Source organism: Xenopus laevis, chromosome 6S, assembly GCF_017654675.1.
Source record: "Xenopus laevis strain J_2021 chromosome 6S, Xenopus_laevis_v10.1, whole genome shotgun sequence".
Taxonomy (NCBI): Eukaryota; Metazoa; Chordata; class Amphibia; order Anura; family Pipidae; genus Xenopus; species Xenopus laevis.
Window position 1 is genome coordinate 103,129,448 of NC_054382.1, and position 20,929 is coordinate 103,150,376.

The 20,929-nt window shown below is 37.2% G+C and overlaps 1 protein-coding gene across 29 annotated transcripts in view; it reads right to left on the reverse strand.

Moving 5' to 3' along the window:
• LOC108695316 (aspartyl/asparaginyl beta-hydroxylase) overlaps positions 1-20,929 on the reverse strand; it is an 88,507-nt gene that overhangs the window by 38,580 nt on the left and 28,998 nt on the right. For 27 of the 29 annotated variants that reach the window (XM_041567879.1, XM_041567886.1, XM_041567907.1 and 24 more), the window contains exon 4: positions 3,376-3,459. The exons of the other annotated variants lie outside the window; for them this stretch is intronic. In XM_041567879.1, the coding sequence (XP_041423813.1) occupies positions 3,376-3,459 (84 nt within the window). The remainder of the gene's footprint in view (positions 1-3,375; positions 3,460-20,929) is intronic. 29 annotated transcript variants of the gene reach the window in all.

The following is a 20,929-nucleotide window of genomic DNA, read 5'->3' on the forward strand; positions in this document are numbered from 1 at the left end:
TGTCTGCTTTTCCCACTGATTCATTTTGGCACATTAAGCGGGTTATTTACTAAAATCCCAAAACTTCTCACTCTTCTTAAATAAACACTTGGACCAAACTCTTGTGCACATTTTTACCGTATTTATCAATAAATGAACGCGAAAAATTTTGGTACGGGAAGAGACGCAATAAAATTGTATGATTTTTTCAGATTTGACACCCGAAAACCACTAATTAAATCTGATTATTGTACTAAACCCTGAGCAGAGCATGATACAGATGCAGCCACTTGGATTTGTGAGTTAAAAACCTTTTCATTAGCATACCAAAGCACCGTTGTTCACAATGGTAAATGCTTTAATTAGATGGGATGCTGTGACACAATTTTCTGTGTTAAATGGGATAAGTGGGATGTCTGTGTTTATTTATTCTGTGTCAAACAGACAAACCAAAGTGGCTTCATCTGTATCTTCCGATTGTAAACAGGACATCTGCCATTGACTTCTACATAACCTCGGCTGCTTTGAGATGGAGTACTTTTTTATTCAGACTTTTAGCAGCATCAGGGTTTAATAAATCACAGAAAATTCAATTTTTTTCCCTTACAAAAAGTGGTATCCCCCCTTTAAAACTCCAACCAGAAATACATTTCTGACTTTAATAAATAACCCCCTAGGGGTACTTGGTGGTCTGTATGCTGCATGTTGTATTGTAATTATTAAATTGATATATACTTGTTATGTTTAGTATGATATACATGAAAAAGAAGCATTTCACAATTATGCCATTCTTTCCCTTAATTGTTTTTCCTATAAGGTGTGCATTGATTTATATTTGACTGTATCTTTTAATATTCTGTTTGCCGGATTAGGTTGTAGGGAAAAAAACAGATGATGTTTTTCTTTGCACCCAAATGTTGATCCCTACTGTGTACACAATTCTTCTCAACGTATTTGCATTCACAAATTAGGGGAGGGTGCCATGTCGTACTTGTCTGTTTAGAAATTCAACACATAAAGAGAATGCTGCGATATATGTAAAACTACATCACTTTTATAGCAGTATGAGGACACTGAGCTATGGTATCTATTGAACTCACTGTAGTCTAAACACTAAGGGGGCCATTTACTTAGCTCGAGTAAAGGAATAGAGGAAAAATAGTTAGAATTTCGAATGGTCGAATATGGCTACTTCGACCATCGAATGGGATACTTCTACCTTCAGCTACGACCCTGGACTTCGAATTGAATGATTAGAACTAAAAATCGTTCGGCTATTCGACCATTTGATAGTCGAAGTACTGTCTCTTTATAAAATACTTCGACCCCCTAGTTCGCCACCTAAAACCTACCGAGGCCAATGTTAGCCTATGGGGCCGTTTCGTGAATTTTTCGCCGTTTCGCGAATTTCGCGCGAAATTTGTGAATTTTTTGGCAAAGCGAAACGACGCAAATTCACCCATCACTAGCGGTAAATCCTTCGACGTCGATATTCGAAGTTGAAGGATTTTACTTCGACGGTCGAATATCGAGGGTTAATTAACCCTCAATATTCGACCCTAGGTAAATGTGCCCCTGGATGCTGGATTCAGGCTTGTTGGACATTTCCACAGGGTTGCTCACAGTAATTCACTATTGCCTTTAGATTGTAAGCTCTTGTAAGCAGAGCCCTCAGTTTCTATTTTTATTCTGTAACACTTATTTGATATAAATTAAAGCAAAAACACTGTTACTTGCTGATGCTATATTAAAAATAATGATGAGGATGAATCAAAACAGCACTAGCTGTATTGTTTGAACCACTGGGTATATGACTTGAGAGTAAAGTTGGTACTGTATGCAGAAAAGAAAAACACAGCTTATAGTACAATGTGTCCCATGATATAAAGATGCTTTGTGCAGTGTCAAAAGAGGTAAAGGTATGGGACCTGTTATCCGGAATGGTTGGGAGCTGGGGGTATCCAGATAACGGATACTAGAAACTCATGTAAATGTTAAATAAACCCTATAAGTCGTGATGGGCGAATTTATTCGCCAGGCGTGAATTCGCGGCGAATTTGTGCGATTCGCCGCCAGCGAATAAATTTGGGAAATTCCCGTGAAAATTTGTGGCAAAAATTCGACAGCGTCAAAATGTTTTTTTCGAAATAATGGACGCCGGCGTCAAAAACGGGTGCCGGCGTCAATAAAACGGGCGCCAGCGTCAAAAATGAGACGCTGGCGCTGTTTCGCGAAATTCACGTGAAATTCGCAAATTTTTTGGCAAATTCGCCCATCACTACCTATAAGCTGGTGATTTTAAACACATTGAAACGATGGAATGAGCTGTGAGTGCTTTCAACTATTGGACTGCATTATTTTCTGGTAAGCACCCAGCCGTGATATTTTTTGAATGGAGAGTGCCGTTGGAGCTGTATATATATATCTTGGGAAGTGGGCATCATTAACTAAAAATAGATTATTGTTACATGTATGCAGAGATAAGGGAGCAGAAACAAGAATAAAATATATAATTTACATCTTAAGCAAGGGCCAGAATGGGTAGAACAACACTGTGGGAACAGGAACTTTGATTAATGGTTTATGGTTATGAAGCCAAGCACTAGTGAGAGCCAGATGAGAAGCTGATTCAAGAATCCAGCTGCCAACAGCCCCCCAGTGAGGCTCACCTGTTGCTGTAAAAGACACAGAGTACTCTGTAGGCTTGTGGGTATTGGACCAACAAGTCAATAAATCATAAGAATCATTCCACTGCTCAAGATTCAGTCTGCAAATAGCCTGTTGAGACAGCAGCTGTGAACTCCTGGGAGCTTAGACAAACCAGTGCACTCTGCCATATAAAAAACTGCTTTTTTTGTTATAGTCCCATGATATAGAGGCTATACTGTTCAATATGCCTTTTTTGGAGAACCACATAAAACAAGCATACTGTATTGCTAGGATAAAAGGTTTTACTTTATGGATATGTATTTTTTGTTATATTATACAGACTCACCAACCATTTTACTGAAAAGCAGTTATAACTATAGAGGAAACAGACTGTATAATTAATGGTGGGCCCAGGGCCTATAGGGAGCCAAATGGTCTTGCAGTTGGCTCAATAAATATCAGTTTCTGTGTGGGAAAGTTCATGTAGGAGATAGCGTATATAATTCAGCAAATAGATCAAAATCTAAAAATGTGTTAATTAGTTCACATCAAAAAAGCAATTTAGTGTATTTCCAATAATTTGGAAAAAAGTTCATTGTGTTCTGATATTCTAAGGATATTCACCCCTTCCCTTCCCATTTAATTTCCTTTGTTTGCCACCATCCATATAGAACTTTAGAAAAGAAAAGGTAAAGCACTGTGACCCTATCAAAGACCTTCTTTCTGGATCTTACATAAACATCTTACCTGGTTCAGTTGTAGCTTGTGTTGCTGGATGGTCATCTTCAGTATCTTCAGCAGGTGGCACCACAACAGACCTTTCTTTCAACCCTGCATATGCCAGTTATAGGGCTTTAATAAGCATCCACAATCCAAGTTTAAATAACCAGCATAATGACTATATGGCATTTAGCAAAGTGAGAAGAAAGAATTATGCATTCAATACAGAAAAAAACTTTGTGCCTCTTTTTTACTTCTCACTTTGGTAAAAAAACATTACAACCAAAATAATGCTATAGTTTGCTCATGTAACCAAAGCATAATTGAATAGTAACCATGTCTTGTAACTAATATATTCAAGTAATGTGACCTCTACTTTTAAGAAGTAGAGGTCATAGGGATGAATAGGGATGAGAAGAGTGGTCAAGTTGTATCACGCGCACATGAAACACCCATGGCTACAGCGTTGTGAAATATGTTGCCGCTATATAAATACTATGGGGCCAATTCACCAAGGGTAGAATATCGAGGGTTAATCACCCCCCATATTCGACTGGGAATTAAAATCCTTCGACTTCAAACATGAAAGTCGAAGGATTTTAGCGCAAAGGATTATTCCTTCGATCAAACGATTTGATTTGAAGGATTTAAATCCAATGATCGAAGGAATATCCTTCGATCAAAAAAACTTAGGAAAGCCTAAGGGGACCTTCCCCATAGGCTAACATTGAGTTCGGTAGCTTTTAGATGGCGAACTAGGGGGTCGAAGTTTTTTAAAAAGACAGTACTTCGACTATCGAATGGTCGAATAGTCGAACGATTTTTAGTTTGAATCCTTCGATTCGAAGTCGTAGTCGAAAGTCGAAGTAGCCCATTTGATGGTCGAAGTAGCCCGAAAAACACTTCGAAATTCGACGGTTTTTTTACTTCGAATACATCACTCGAAGTTAGTGAATTGGCCCCTATATGTTAATAATAATGGCAGAAGGCATCAATCTTCTTCAACGCCAGGTGATTGAAACCAAAGCCAGAACATAAATTCAAATCAAATCAAAATTATAAATTATTTTAAAGCCAATGGGATTATGTATTAAAAATGTGCCAAGTTTGCTACATATGTAGTCACCTTTAGCAACCAATCACTAAGCAGCATTTATTTGTCACCTGTTAAAAAGCAAACAACATATAGGATGTGCCTCTTTTTTTTTTACATATGAGGTTATGCTGAATTATGTGATAAAACATGACGTATTTTCTCAAAAACGAAGATATGACTATGAAGATCTTCATTCATCCAGGTCATGGTATATCTAATACAAGTAATTCAAAAATAAACAACTGGACTTGCTGAGTAATTATTGAAGACATTTCACTGCTCATCCGAGCAGCTTCTTCAGTTCAACTGACTGGTGTGGGAAGTTCTCAGTATATAAACTCTTCCACTAATCCAATCACAGTGGCACATTGTAACTCTTCAGAGAGGTGACATCTGAAATTATCTAAGCAGATGTTGATGTAGAATTCAAAGCAATATCCTAGTTCCACCACATATTGTAAATACACTAGTTAGTTTTGGTGTTTTGTCCCCACAAAATGTGTAATACCATCAGAATTCAGAAAAGAAAACACAGAAAGTTATTTTGGTATGAGATTTTTGTTGATCGGTGTTCTTTAGGCTGTAACAAAACTGAAAGACTGAAATTCAGATTTTGAAGATAATGTTGCTGACAAATTGAATTAAAAAAAAAAGCGAACACGACATTTTAATGATATCTTTATTTTGAAACCAAAGCACGTGTACTAGTTGCATAAACGCTTAACCAAGAAAGCCTGACAGTTGGTGCAATCACTAATTAGCCTATTGTACCTATAACTAATCTGTCCTCTTGCAATAAAAGCAGGACCCTAAAGAAGGTTAGGCTGCACATACTGTTGGCTCAACGAAGCTTTGATCTAAAACCCTGCAAATTAATCCATGTCCAAAAAGATGCACAAGCACTGTACAGTAGATTATGTACATGTCTACAGGAGACTGACCTTTATAGCATTATTTTGCATTCCTTGGCCTACTCAAGCAATCAGTGCAATTGCTGTTATGACAAAGCAGCTTCTCAGGCAAATGACCAAAGTGTAATCCCCCAGACATAAGTGTGTGAGAAGCTGCTGGAAACATTACAGTACATCCTGCTGGCGTTAGTACAGCAGGCTCATTTCCTTTTGTCATCTTTCTTTAAATCTTTCTTTTCTTTCTTCTCTGGCCTTTTCCCCTGCTCCCTCTCTGTTGCCTTCCCACTCGTGGTCCTTTTCACTGGTTCCTTTGGTTTTTCATCTTTCTTCCGTTGTGGTTCATCCTTCTCCTGATCTTTTTTCTCTTTTTTGGGCCTGCCCCCCTCCTGTGGTTTTCTGGCCTTTTCAGTCTCCTTCACCGGCTTCTTTTTCTCCACAACCTTTGGCTCTTTTTTCTGAACAAGAATTTTTTCTTTCACCTTTTTAAGTTGCTCTTTTATATCCTCTTTAACTTGATATATTATATGTTTAAATAGAAAGGAGTGTTAGATAAATCAGCACCTAAGAACACTAAAGAAAATTTGAATTAAATAACTACTTTAAATAAAGCCTGAGCACAAGCCATACATGTTTGATGTTTCCCCCAAAAACAATGTAAACATATTTTTTGGACTTTGTAAAAAGTTACAATAATGTTTGGTCAGTGTATATTTGGGTAAAAATGTGATTGCACATAAACCAACTTGCCAAAACTAAAGCACACATATCTTAAAGGAGAAGGAAAGATTACAACTATGTAAGGTTTTTCAGAAAGCTCTCTTTAAATACTCTCTGCTGTTCTGAGTCCTCTGGCAAAGAACCCACAGCATTACTTTCCTTTGTGTTGTGTACACGTGGGCTTCTGTATCAGATGTCCTTCTTTCAGCTTAAACCTCCACTGCATGGGCATGAGCATGCTCTGTTTGCTCCTCTCTTCTCCTCTCCCTGCTGCAATCTGAGACCAGAGCTATGAGTGAGCAGGGGGAGACTCAGGCAGGAAGTGATGTCACTCCTATGGCTGCTGCTATCCTAAACAAATACAGAGCTTCTATTGCAGTTTACTCAGTTATGGTAAAGCATTCTACAGAATGAAAACAGTGTTCTAGATTGCACTGTTTTGTTTAATCTACTGCCAATAAACTGCTTCGATAGATTTCCTTCTCCTTTAAATATACATGTTAACTAAAAAGTAGATACAATACCAGTGTAATGCAAAGCAGTGCCAGGCCACGCTGGGCAGGCGCCCTAGGCAGGCCCGGCAGTCACGGCGCCTGCACAAATTTGCGCTCGCGTGCGCAAATTTGCGCTTGCGTGTGCATGCGCGAATTCAAGTTCGCACGCATGTGCAGAAGCGCAAAACAGCAAGAAAAAATGCAGAGTTGGCCAGAGAAGGGAACCGGACTTGGGGTAGGCGACAGAGGAGGTATGTGCCTGGCACCCTCCCAGCTTTGCACCCTAGGCACGTGCCTACTCTGCCTACCCCTAGTTCCGGCCCTGATGCAAAGCAATGTTAATGCCAGCTCATCTTTACAGCACTCAATTATTGCTGTGTATGTGTTGTAAAAACGATTTAGGTTTAAAACATGCCATACCAGCAATGCATTTTACTACTACCTGAAAGTGTATGGGCACACTCTATGCTTGAATCTATTCCTTGCTACTTTAAACTTTACTCCCCTCTGATAAAATGCAATGCAAAAACCATGCTTTACTCAGAGCCCTAAAGTATTTGCAAATATTACAAATATATCAGCTTCTTAGAGGCAGGTACACAAACATATGCAAACATATGCAACACACCTTCATAAGTGCACAAACGTATAGCTAAAAGAGCGATGGGTGCCCAAACAGTATAGAATCTCCATATTGTATGTTCATTGAGAGCAAAAGACAGATTCATTTTACTCCTCAGTGTGATACTGCACTTGAAAAACCTGATCATCACTACAGCATCATGTTTGTGCTTTATAAATATGTTTTAATTATCATAATAATGCCAAGGTTTCTTATTAGGCTAGACTTAAAGTAAAAGAAAGTTTGGAACATGTTATGCAGTGCTGGATTACTTGCCCCTTACTGCATATTCAATTCCAGTTTATATGTGCCAAGGCCCACTTCCAATTTATTTCAGTACATCTGAGGAAAATGACATCCTTGTTGTCCATTTACTTTGAGTGTCAGTCTGCGCAAGAGGGCTTATTGCATCGTTTACAAATTTTTACAGTGTTAAAAATAAAATCAAATTGCATGAGGGCAGGTGTAAATTAATGGCCCCAGAAAACAGTAAAAAGGAGTATTTGGTGAACAAAAAGGCTAAAAGATACTGTCGCTGGTGATTTCTAAAAGGAAATAAGCAAGTACAAGCATATTAAAACCTATAAGGGCAGATGTAGTAAATAAAATGTTACTAGCATGAATGATCTGTAGGGCGTTTGCAGTCAGTAGGAGCACACAAAATCATACAAACCCATTCGATGCAAACAAAACCACCTTTTGCCCTGGTTTTTGTCTTGACTATTTCTCCTGGCTCTTCTCCTTTTTTTAACGGAACAAAAATATATTTCAAACACAAAATACAAGTTTAAGTAAATGTATGCAGTGAATAACAAACTAGGGCTAAAATACATGTCACTCCAATACTGTATGAAACTAAACTGTAACGGTGCTTCACCAGCAAAGGAGCAAGGTACTAGCCCATCAGCTTATTTATATAGTTCTATATATCTTTTACACACATATATTAATATATATATATATATATATATATATATATATATATATATATATATATATATATATATATATATATATATATATATGTACACACACACATATATATTATATATATATTATATATATATATATATATATATAGATATATATATATATAGATAGAAAAAAAGAGTTTTATTTAAGCAAAAAAACAACTAACGTTTCGGCTAGGTCCCTAGCCTTTCTCAAAGCTGAAACGTTTGTTGTTTTTTTGCTTAAATAAAACTCTTTTTTCCACCATAAGTCCTGTTAGTGCAAGCTTCTATTGGGCTCTTGTACATACGATTATACAGCTCTGCACCCAGGCACCATACACTTTTATACATGTTGTGCCGGCTACCTATGGTCTATATATATATATATATATATATATATATATATATATATATATATATATATATATATATATATATATATATATATATATATATATATATATATACACATACATACATACATACATACATGCACATACACACTGTACGCTTCAGGTGCACAAAAAAAGAACTGCCTTATTTCATCAAACAAAAGCATGCAGTCCATACATATTAGAAAGTTATACATTCATTTGAAATTGCATAAATTGTGTTGGAGGAGACGGTTTGTGCATTGTTGGGGACTTGAACAGAATAATCTACACGTTGACCAATTAAACGTGTCACTGTATTCAGCAGAGCTATCCTAAACCTTCTGATATGTGTTGTATGTTGTATGGAATAATGTCTGCATATAGTTGTACATGACTAACCCTATCACAGTCGTTGTATGCATTTTGAAAAAATGTTTAAATAATTAAATAATCAGTTCTTTTTGATGTCACTACTGTATATAAAAGGACACATTAATCTGGGATAAAGCAAGATTCTTATTATTGCAGCAGCTTTCCCTTCAAAGCCTGTTCCACCACACCACTTTCTAAATACATTTCCTTCTCTTTCATTTCCTAAATAACTCCAAACCTTCCATGTCATTTTTTTAAACATACATTCACAACTTCCTGTCCTGCTCAATATAATACAAGTGTGAGTAGTATTTCATATTCCCATTATGTGGCAGCCCAAAACCAGTGCATTCTGTATCAGAATTAATGACCAGACATGTTGTATCACTTTCTGTTAATTCTTTGACAATTTTCAACAATTTCCAGTCTTCTTAACCAGAGCCCAGAGCACATTGAGTACGCTAGCACACAAATGATGCCCCAACAACATCAGTATATGAGGAGCCACTATGGACAAGTATAATCTGTTGTAGGCTATTGAACCTTTGGACTAATACAAAATGTTCAGTATATAAAATGAACAATTTCTAGCCATAATTAGTTTGGGCTGGATTTCACTTTGAAATACAGGTATGGGATCCATTATCCAGAAACCCATTATCCAGAAATCTCCAAATTATGGGAAAGTGGTCTCACTTTTTCTCTGTAATAGTAAAATAGTACCTTGTACCTGATTCATACTAAGATATAATTAATCCCTTATTGGAAGCAAAACCAGCCTATTGGGTTTATTTAATGTTTACATGATTTTCTAGTAGACTTGAGGTACAGTATGAAGGTCCAAATTACAGAAAGATTCTCGTGTCTCAATAACAGGTCTCATGCCTGTAATACAAAGCTGTTTCCTGGTTTAAAGGGCATGTAAAGGCAAAAAAATAAAATCCCATTTTTACTTTCTTTAATGAAAAAGAAACCTATATCCAATATGCTGTAATTAAAATGTGTATAGGAAACCTGACTGTATGCAGTGAAATTCTCCCTTCATTTACTGCTGTGGATAGGAATTGTCAGATGGTCCCTAACTGCTGAGCAGGGAAACAATCATACTTATGAACAGCAGGGGGAGCCCCCGCCTTACTTCACAGCCATGCAGAACTCAAGCAGCTTTGTTTATGATGATCCCTAAGCAGCCCAGACCACACTGAGCATGTGCACAGTCTTAGTCTTGCAAAGATGTTTAACACAGTTACAAGATGGTGACCCCCTGTAGCCAACTTTGAAAGCATAAATCATTTGTTGGATTAGGCTTGTGGTGCAGTAAGTTGATGTTTATGTTTAGTATACAAAAGACAGCATTTCTAGCCTTATTCTATTGTAGACTTTACATGCCCTTTAACTTGAGACTGTGCACATGGCCCCAAAAAATAAACACATCTATAGCACAATGCCTAAATCAGCCCACTCATTGTTTGATTAGGTTGAAAGCTGGGCTATAATATAGCACTATATAATATTAGCCAACATACTATTGATCAATTATTACAATCTGTAGTAGCCTCTGCAACACAATGGCTGTTTTGCTACAACTTTTACATAACTCATTATTTAAAAAAAACATACCATGCTAATAGACCAGACGAATAGACTAGTTAGTTGGTGCAAATCATTAGTATATATTAACTCTTACTTATACATTAGCCTCTTTTTCTTAATATAGACACACTATGTTAAAGTCAACAACTTTCTTATGTAAAAGCTCACAAAACTTGAACAGAGGGGGGTGTACATTGTTACCCATTCCATCTCTGTAGTTTAAGGACATCATAAATTGGATGGCAAATTCTCCACACCATTCTCAGACTTCTCCAAGCAGGTCAGACCCGTGTCAAGCAAAACCATGCACAAATCTCTAATCAAGAAAAGCACAAATGATGCAAAGTACCTCGTGCCTTGGTTTCTTTCTTATCTATCTTTCCTGGTGAGATTCCTGATGTTTACAAGATGGAAATGAATTACAAGAAAATTCATTACAGAGAGCCAAGCAAAGTGTAACAGAACAAAGAGCAAAAGAAGAAAATATACACACGTATTTAATACTCAGGGGGGATTTGGCTGAAGTACTATTAATGACAAAAGTCTGATCTGGTGGCTGGAAGAATAAAATACAGGTTTATAAAGGATGTAAATAATACAATATGGGGACGGTACGGTAAATTGGCTCAAGTCAATCAACTATTGCAAGTATATAAAACTCTTACTGGATGCTATAGGTTACAATTGAAAAAAAAAAAAAAGTTTTGGGAACCCCCCCCCCCCGAGGCATTTTTTTTATTAGATACAAAACAAGGATATCCGGCTCCTACTGCCAAATAAATAGAGCAAGTGAAACTGATCTGTATGCAGACGTTACAGAGATAGAATGCTGATTCAGATTATTAACTACCCCAAAAGTACTCAAATACTTTCAACGACACCCATTTATAAAATGTGTACATCAACTTTAGTTTTCATTTGGTTTTATGCATTGAATGTTATAGTTGGGTAGTTTTGGTAATTTTTTTGAGGTTACCAGCTAGTATGAAAGCGGCTCTAGTAATTAGGACAAGTAAGAAATCTGCTCTACATTCTTTGATCTGAAACGGCTCTATACACCTTCATATTTTCATCCCTCTCCTAGTCCTTCTCTATGATCACATGGAGCATTTGCATTGATTAATAGAAGTTCATAAGCCAATCAATCAGATTTACTGTAGTGTTCTCAGGTGGGCGCTTTGAGCACCTATACAGAGTCCTAATAGGGAAAAAGGATGGTGCTATAATAAAAACAAAAAACGTATTAACTGTTAAATACACACATGAACAGTAACAATAAACTCTACTTCATATTGAGGTTTGTCACAGAATTCTGGGGTTCAATTTCTTAAACATCACTTAAAGCATTTCATACCATGAAAACACTTTTTTAATTTCTGAAACAATTCGTAAGAAGCAAGCAAAACCCAAGCAGAGTTTGAGCAATTTGAGCTCAATGACACATAAAAAACATGCCAGGACTGTATTTATGCAGTAAATGTTTGACAAACCTTCCCCAGGATGGGAAAAGATCCAAATTAAATTGTGCATTTAATATAGTGTGTTCAGAGCAGCAGCATGCAACTAAAGCTAGGAACACAGTTAGGAAGGTGTTTCAAGTCTGGGAATTTGGCCAATTTTCAACCAAACTAGCCAGCATCTACCTGGCTGTCTGCCTTCTGAACATGAGCAAATAAGCAATTGTAAAGCATCTGACAAAGGTTAACACTGGCTCTTCTGCTTTTTGCAGTCTTTCAGAGATTGTCAAAAATACTGGTTCTGTACTAAATAGTTTGACCCCCTCTGTATTTAGTTGGGGTGAACAGACAGATACGAATTAAAAAAAAAAAAAAAAAAATATATATATATATATATATATATATATACTTTTAGGGGCACATTTACTAAGGGTCGATTTCGAAGTGAATTTTCTAATTCAAAAACTTTGAATTTCGAAGTAATTTTTGGGTACTTCGACCATCGAATAGGCCAAATTTGACTTTGACTCGAATTGAAAATACTTCAACCATTCGAAAAATGAAAACCGAAATACTGTCTCATTAAAAAAAACTTCGACACTTCGCCACCTTAAACCTGCCGATGGGGACCTCCGAGAACCTATAGCCAACATTTGTTTATAGAAGTCTGTTTTTTTTGAAAATCGTTCGAAGATCGATTAAAACTTTAAGGGGCACATTTACTAAGGGTTGAATTGAATTCAGTCACACAAGCAGAGACAAGCTTCAGTTCTCTATCAGGTCCTGCTAGCTGCTGATTGGTTCCTGTCCTACAGTGCAAAAAGCTGAGAACTGCTGGCTCCCTTGCACTGCCAGGGAATTCAGGAAAAAGGAAGTAGAAGAGAAGGGAGGTATTATTAGGGTTTTTTTGCAGAAAGTCAATAAATCAGCCTGAAACACTACTTTTTTTGCGCACAATTCTTCTATATCTAAATGAGTATAATGCACTGGTACATTCTTATTTTTTATTCAAAATGTCTCCTTTAACAAAACATTTCCCAATGTTCAGCTCCATGTTCTCTGTTCCTGCAATTGTATTAGGAACACAGGTGCCATTGCAGGTAAAGTTGTTGTCCTCGCACCAAACAAGTATGCCTTTCCTCCATACGTTTGATTACAGTGTAATATAATGAGGTCAACATTTCCCAACAATCTCTGTATTTAAGATAACAGCAAGATGACTGAAAAACTGCTGCTAAGCAGTATAGCCTTGAATAGTCTTGTAATGTGTCTTGTAATTTCAATTTTTGATTAACTAGGGAATGTAGTTGGAGAGTTTCATGGGGGGTTTAAAACATTGTGATTCTGAGACCCCTTTAAAGGAAAAGGCAGGAAAACCAGGGTTTTGATTTATCTGCCCATGATCCTTTGGACACAATTTTGAATGTTGCATATGGTTAGCCTACACACACTCAAGCTTAACAAATATGGTTACGAAAAACCTCTTGCAGTCGACACAGAACCACTTTAAATACTGCAACATACAGTTTTAAGTAAGGCAGCTTGACAACACATAGTAGCAGAACAATTTATTGAAAAATCAATAGCTGCAATTATTTTTAATTTGGATCTTACAAAACAGTGTTAGGATTTACAGAAATTTCAGAGAGAAGAAAATGTACAATTCCCCAGCCATACCAAATATGTGCCACAGCCAAGCAATTGAAAATTGCATTCAAACATGAGCAAGCTCTGAAAACACCAAGCGCCTACATTTAAGCAGAAAGATTATGTTCGAGCCAACTCCGGGGTATGTGGCATTTCATTGGTGTTACTCCAAATAGAAAGACTAGGGTTCATGACATTCTATCACTATGTAACTATCAGCCTAAACACATCACTTTTTGCCTTTGGACTAGAAGACTTTATTTGCACACTGGTGCCATAAGATATCCTGAAGTGCCACATGGTAGAATGTTGTTCGTGCTTTGACTTCTTTAGTGCTTCGCATTTCAGTCATATTGAGGTAGCTGTGCTGAGCTTAGCGCAGCCAAAACAAACACTAAAGCAAAAACACACATAAGACACACACAAGACCTTACATGACCTATGTGAAGACCTGTATTGCAGTATCATTATTCTTTCAGTTGCTAAAGAGATCCGTAAATCAGTGGCTACAGCTGTATTTTTCAGTAGCCCAATACTCCTCTATAGACTGTCCAAGAGGTTTGGAAGATCCCAAATCTTGTGCCTTTAACTTTAAAAAAGTTACTTTAAACATATGAAGCTTTTTCCAAAATTTTGGAAGTTTACTGGTTCTGCAAATCCAGAACGATACAGGTCTTTTTTCCCTGAACCCCTTCATTCTGTGACGTACCATCAACATCGTCTGTGGATTCTCTCTCTTCATCTTCTAGTGTTTCAAAAGGAGTCATTACATCATATAGAAAGTAGAGGAAGCCATATAACCAATCAGAGCTTTCCTCCATTCAAATATTAGGGACTTCCTCAAGTGAATCAATATTCACACTACTGCCATCTTTGGTCAGGCCTACATAAAAGAGTAAAAAAGGAAAACAAGGAAAGAAAGAGAGGTCTAATTAGAGAATCAGAGAAGGTCAGCAAGGAAAAGGGATAGATGAAAGTCTTCCTTTAACTAATCTTGCATGAAAACCAATCGACAAAGTGAAAGGAAAAAAGGATGATGACTGGAAACAAGAAAATGAAGCAGATTTGATGGTAGGTACAAATATAGAAACTCACTAAACAAAAATGTCCAGTACTACATTAACCAACAGATTAATATTTGCTGTAATATTACAAAAATATCTTATTTCAAAGTTACATAATGAAATACGCTTTTATGGACTGTATTTCAACTAAAATTAGGGTACATTGCCATACGGACAAGTGCCCAGTGGTGAACCTTTAAAATGTCCTCTATTTTTATATGAATGTGATCTAAAACAACATCTGATTTTGAAAAAAAGTCCTAAAAGTAGAAAAAGAAAACCTAGTTAAACAAATGAACTACAAATTATTATATCTGGTCATGCATTTGAAAAAAAAAAGATCCATTAACATCTCTGCATGTGGCAAAAGTAAGTGAATCAGTATTCGCTTACTTTCACTCAGTGATTGGTGTGACCCTTTTGTGCGGCAATAACTGCAACTAAACGTTTGTGGTAAATGTTGATTGACTGTTGCCCATTCCTCCATACAGAACAGCTTCAGCTCTTGAATGTTGGTGAGTTTCCTCACATGAACTCCTCACTTTAGGTCTTTCCACAACATTTCAATTGGATTAAGTTTAGGACTTTGACTTGGCCATTACAGAACATTCACTTTATTCTTCATTAACCACTCGTTGGTAGAACGACTTGTGTGTTTAGGATAGTTGTCTTGCTGCATGATCTCTTGAGATTCAGTTCACAAACAGATTTCTTGACATCTGAACTATAATTGTCTGGTATAGTTCAGAATTAATTGTTCCATAATTGATGTCAAGCAGTCCAGGCCCAGATGCAGCAAAACAGGCCAAGAACACTCCCAGCACCATGTTCCACAGTTGGGATGAGGTTCTTATGCTGCAATGCAGTGTTTTTCTTTCTCCAAATGTAACGTTTCTAGGGATGGGCGAACTTGACCCGTAAAAATTCGCCGCCGGCGAAATGTCGCCGATGCCCATTAAAGCCTGTGGGCGGCAAAAAAATGTTGTTGCGTGGCAAATTCTTTTTCACGCATGTTTTTTTTTTGTCGCACAACGCCATACAAGTCTATGAGCATCATTTCCGCGGTGAAACAAGGTGAAAAAATTCGCTCATCCCTGAACGTTTCTCATTTAAGATAAAAAAAGTTATATTTTGGCTTCATCCCTCCACAAAAAACAATCTTCCAGTATCCTTTAGCAAACTGTAGACAGTCAGTAATATATTGGGGGGGGGGAGTGGCTTTCCTGTTGCTACCCTAACATACACTCCATTGTTGTGCAGTGTTCTCCTGATGGTGGACACCTCCTTTGTTCAAGCCATAATACACAGCCACTAGTTATGGGTGAATTTATTCACCAGGCACAAATTTGCGCCAAATTTGTGTAATTCGCCGCCGGCGAATAAATTTGCGAAACGGCTGTGAAAATTCACTGGCATCAAAAAAAAGATGCAGGCGTCAAAAAAAGGATGCAAATTTTTCACCATTTTGCGAATTTCATGGGAAATTTGCGAATTTTCCGGCAAAGCAAAGCGGCTCAAATTCGCCCATCACTAACAGCCACAAATGTGTTGTATGTGGTCAGGCTTTGCTGGATCCCTGTTCTTTAAATAGACAGGGTCCCTCACTGATTTTCATCCCAATGACTGAAAACACCACACTGATTTCACCTTCAAATTATATGATAATCCTAAGGGTTCACTTACTTTTGCCCCACACAGATATTCTAAAGAATATTTCAATGAATACATGACCAAATAAAATAATTTGTGTTTCATTTGTTTAACTAGGTTTTCTTCATCTACTTTAGGACTTCAAAATGATGTTTTAGGTCACATTCATAGAAAAATATTGAAATTTTAATTAAAGGGTTCTCAAGCACCACTGTATAAATAACAAATAAAAAACCCCACACCCACTGGTTACTGTACCAATTTGTTTTGGTATTAGATTAGGTAATAAATTAAGCCCTTATTAAGAACTTGATGTAAGTCTTTCCATGGGCTAGAAGGCCAAATATTGTCTGATGTACCCCATTTGCATGGAAGGGACTAGAGCAACAACTATGCCATATCAAAACCAGCAGATCTAAATTAAATGGTAGGAAATTAAGGCCTGTCTCTCCTTCTTAACAAAAATTATTGGCAGTTTTGGTCCAGAAAGAACAAATGTACCAATGGGACTTCACTACTGCCTTTCTACCAATCTACTTATTTTCAGACAAAGGCAAAACCATCCAAACTGACCAAATAGTGTCAATGATGATTACATAAAGGTACACAAAGGTGACAAAGGGGTCTGATGTCACTAACAGGGGAGGAAGCTACTCCTGGAGTAAGAGTTCAGTATGACATATTGGTAGGCTCACATTTGATTGCACAAAAATTATATATTCCATCCAGGTAACATCACTTAAGAGTAGAATAAACGTTTTCATGCAAATCAATGGTGCCTCAGTATAGGCTGTGAGATTTTACAATCAAAGCTATCATAAAACCATCAATATTTTAGATTTTAACTATCGGAGTAGCAGAAAGTGAAACAAAGTAACAATGCACCCGCAAGTTAAATTGAAACAATTGTAACTATCATATATATCTATTGAGGAAAAGCATGGTGGAACACACAATGACTGCCGTGTCCCTCCTGTATTCCTCCAGTTAACTAGTTCAGGTGCTGAGGTAATTAATTAATTAAAACTCAACTTTTATTAATCTCATTTAAAAGAACACGCTACACAAACACATCATTGGGGATCACCCACAATGAAGCTGGACCATGTCCATAAAAATACACATAACTTAAAACCACATAGGATGGACAAGTGGGATATTAGTGCACTGATATCCAATCAGCCACTGTCTCTACAAATATATTCAGTGATGAGGCATATATAAGTTTATCTTTGCTATTATCTATGTATAACAAATATTCTGGTTGTTAATAATCAATCCCAAAAGACCACCAAAAAAAACGGCTTTTCCTTTTAGCCAGAGTAAAAATATGCCTTTTAGTGACCAAGCGTCAGTAACTGGTCATTGCCAAAGCCAGTCCTCCCAAACCACCCTTCCATCAATTCCCAGAGTGATTCTGCCTACCTACGTAGGGAGCAGAAGGGAGCTGGTCTCCCACTGTCCACCTATGCCACCCAACGCGTTTCACCGGACACCCGGCTTCTTCAGGGGCATAAGTGAAGTGCCCCTGAAGAAGCCGGGTGTCCGGTGAAACGCGTTGGGTGGCATAGGTGGACAGTGGGAGACCAGCTCCCTTCTGCTCCCTACGTAGGTAGGCAGAATCACTCTGGGAATTGATGGAAGGGTGGTTTGGGAGGACTGGCTTTGGCAATGACCAGTTACTGACGCTTGGTCACTAAAAGGCATATTTTTACTCTGGCTAAAAGGAAATAGCTATCTGGCTAAAAGGAAAAGCTGTTTTTTTTTTTTGGTGGTCTTTTGGGATTGATTATTAACAACCAGAATATTTGTTATACATAGATAATAGCAAAGATAAACTTATATATGCCTCATCACTGAATATATTTGTAGAGACAGTGGCTGATTGGATATCAGTGCACTAATATCCCACTTGTCCATCCTATGTGGTTTTAAGTTATGTGTATTTTTATGGACATGGTCCAGCTTCATTGTGGGTGATCCCCAATGATGTGTTTGTGTAGCGTGTTCTTTTAAATGAGATTAATAAAAGTTGAGTTTTAATTAATTAATTACCTCAGCACCTGAACTAGTTAACTGGAGGAATACAGGAGGGACACGGCAGTCATTGTGTGTTCCACCATGCTTTTCCTCAATAGATATATAGAATATTTTAGATTTAAAACATTTTGCTGCATTTCAATTAAAACCAATACAGGTATGTGATCCGTTATTCACAAATCTCTCAATAATAGGAAGGCCATTTCCCAGGCTCATTTTTAATAAAAAATTCATATTTTTAAAACTATTTCCTTTTATCCCCTGTGATAATAAAACAGTACCTTGTACTTGATCCAAATTAAGATATAATTAAATATGTATTAATCTACTTTTTGGCCTGAAATAAAGTTATCACTTATTTTACAAGCCTGTCCATGGGATCTGTGAGTATAATGGGAAAAACGGTGCTCCAGAATAAATTGTGAATGACTCACCAGTAGAGAATGTGGTCCGGGTGCACCAGCCCCAGACTCCCAGCTTTAGGGAGCTGTAAGGCAAGGAATATGAAGAAAAAGCAGGGCCGACCGGCGATCAAATGGATCCACAGGACCAGAGAGTACAATAAGTTAAAAAAATATTTTTTTATACAAAGTTAAAAAAATGTATATCTGCATCTCCGTTGTGAGATTATAAACTTAGTGGTCTTACACCGGGAATTTTTTTCTTTTATAAATGTATGATACAGTATAATTAATCCGTGTTGGAGGTAAAACAATTCTATTGGGTTTCATTAATGTTTAAATGATTTTATTAGATTTAAAGGAGAACTAAACCCTAGCCAATCCTCAAGTCAATTCTTCTTATTGTCTCATTAGTTCCGGAGAATGCACAGTCGAAGCCAATTCAGCGTGTAGATTCCACTGAGCATGCCCCTGCAAGATCTGTGTTGACAAACGAACAGAAAAGGATCTGAAGACAGGGGAAGATTCTGCTTTTGAAGTCTACTGCACAACTCTGCAGATTTATGATAGGTTGGCACACCGGGAAACTTCTGAACAGTATAGATGTTGGGGCGAGAGAGCTTGGAGGGGGAAGGTTAAGGTAGCGGAGTATTGTCTGGGGTTTAGTTCTCCTTAAATGTATGGTTATCCAAATTTTTGAAAGACCCCTTATCTAGAAAACTCCAGGTCCCGAGCATTCTACATAACAGGTTCCATACCTGTACTAAGGCTAAAGTAACAAACATTCTTCATTTTCTAAATTTGAAAGCTACAGTAGCTTCAGTTAAAAGAGTCACAAACAGATAAGAGTTCCACAAAAAGAAACCCAAAATATCCACTTTTAAATCGGGGTAAAATAGAGCCATTTTGCATAACTCTTAAGGCAATGTTACATGTAGTAATTTCAGGTATTTTTATCACTGATAAGAATTAAAAACTGTGAATGCTTATTATTGATTAGACCAGTAATTGTCTGTAAAACAGTGACTGCAGCGAGTGCTCCTGTGATTCCAGTTGACTGCCATTCTAATCAGTGGGAAGCAGTTTATGATGTTCTTTCTCCTTAGCTTGGAGCTATTAATGTCCCTAGAAACAAATTTGTAGATGTCGCGTTGAATGTTTTTTTACTAAAGTGATGTACTTATTTGTGTTACCTTAAATCGAATGAAATGTAAGTGCACATGATCATGCCATATAACTTCAATAGAACAGTGATATTAGTAAGCAGAAACACTTTAGTTACCTATCTAGTATAGGTAAATCTAAAAACAACTGGAATTGCTGAGTATTCAATGAAGACGTTTCACTACTCATCCGAGCAGCTTCTTCAGTTCAACTGACTAGTGTGGGAAGTTCTCGGACCTGAGTTACAAGACCCACTCACAATTTATATCAACATTTTTCACACCAACTCTTTGTTAACCTCTACCCAATCTGCAATCTATGCTTGACCTACAACACTAATTCTAATGAATCAAGCTAGAAGGAAAAAAAATAGGAATTCTGACAATTCTTGGCATCCATGTCTTGGTAAATAAAATCTGATTTCCGGTCTAATATCCTACACAAATCAGGATATAAAATTCGAGTTTCCCCCACATACCAGGAGAAATATACTTTTTAGTAACATTTATTATCTACCATTACTAAAATTTTAAAAGCAGCTTAAGTTTCTTTTATACACAGCTATAGAGAAGGCAGAATTTATCAGGCAAAACAGAAGCAATAATTAGTGATGGGTGAAATTATGCGCCAGTCGCGAATTCGTCGCGAATTCGTGGCGAATTCCTGTGATTCACCGCCGGCTAATAAATTTCCAAAACCACTGCAAAAATTCACTGGCATCAAAAAAATGGACGCAGGCGTCTGGTCTTTTTGGACGCTGGCGCAATTTCGCCAAAAACGAACGCCGGCATCCAAAAAAAACGGGCGCAGTTTTGCAAATTTATACGCTGTTTTGCAAATTTTACACCGTTTCGCAAACTTCGCAGGAAATTCACAAATTTTTCACCGAAGCTAAACGCCCCAAATTCGTCGATCACTAGCAATAATCGCAAATGCAATAATGCAAATGCAATAATAATGATGACACTGAAAAATCTGCAGAATGATGCATTAAAAAAACCAAAAACATCAGAGCAGACCCATGAA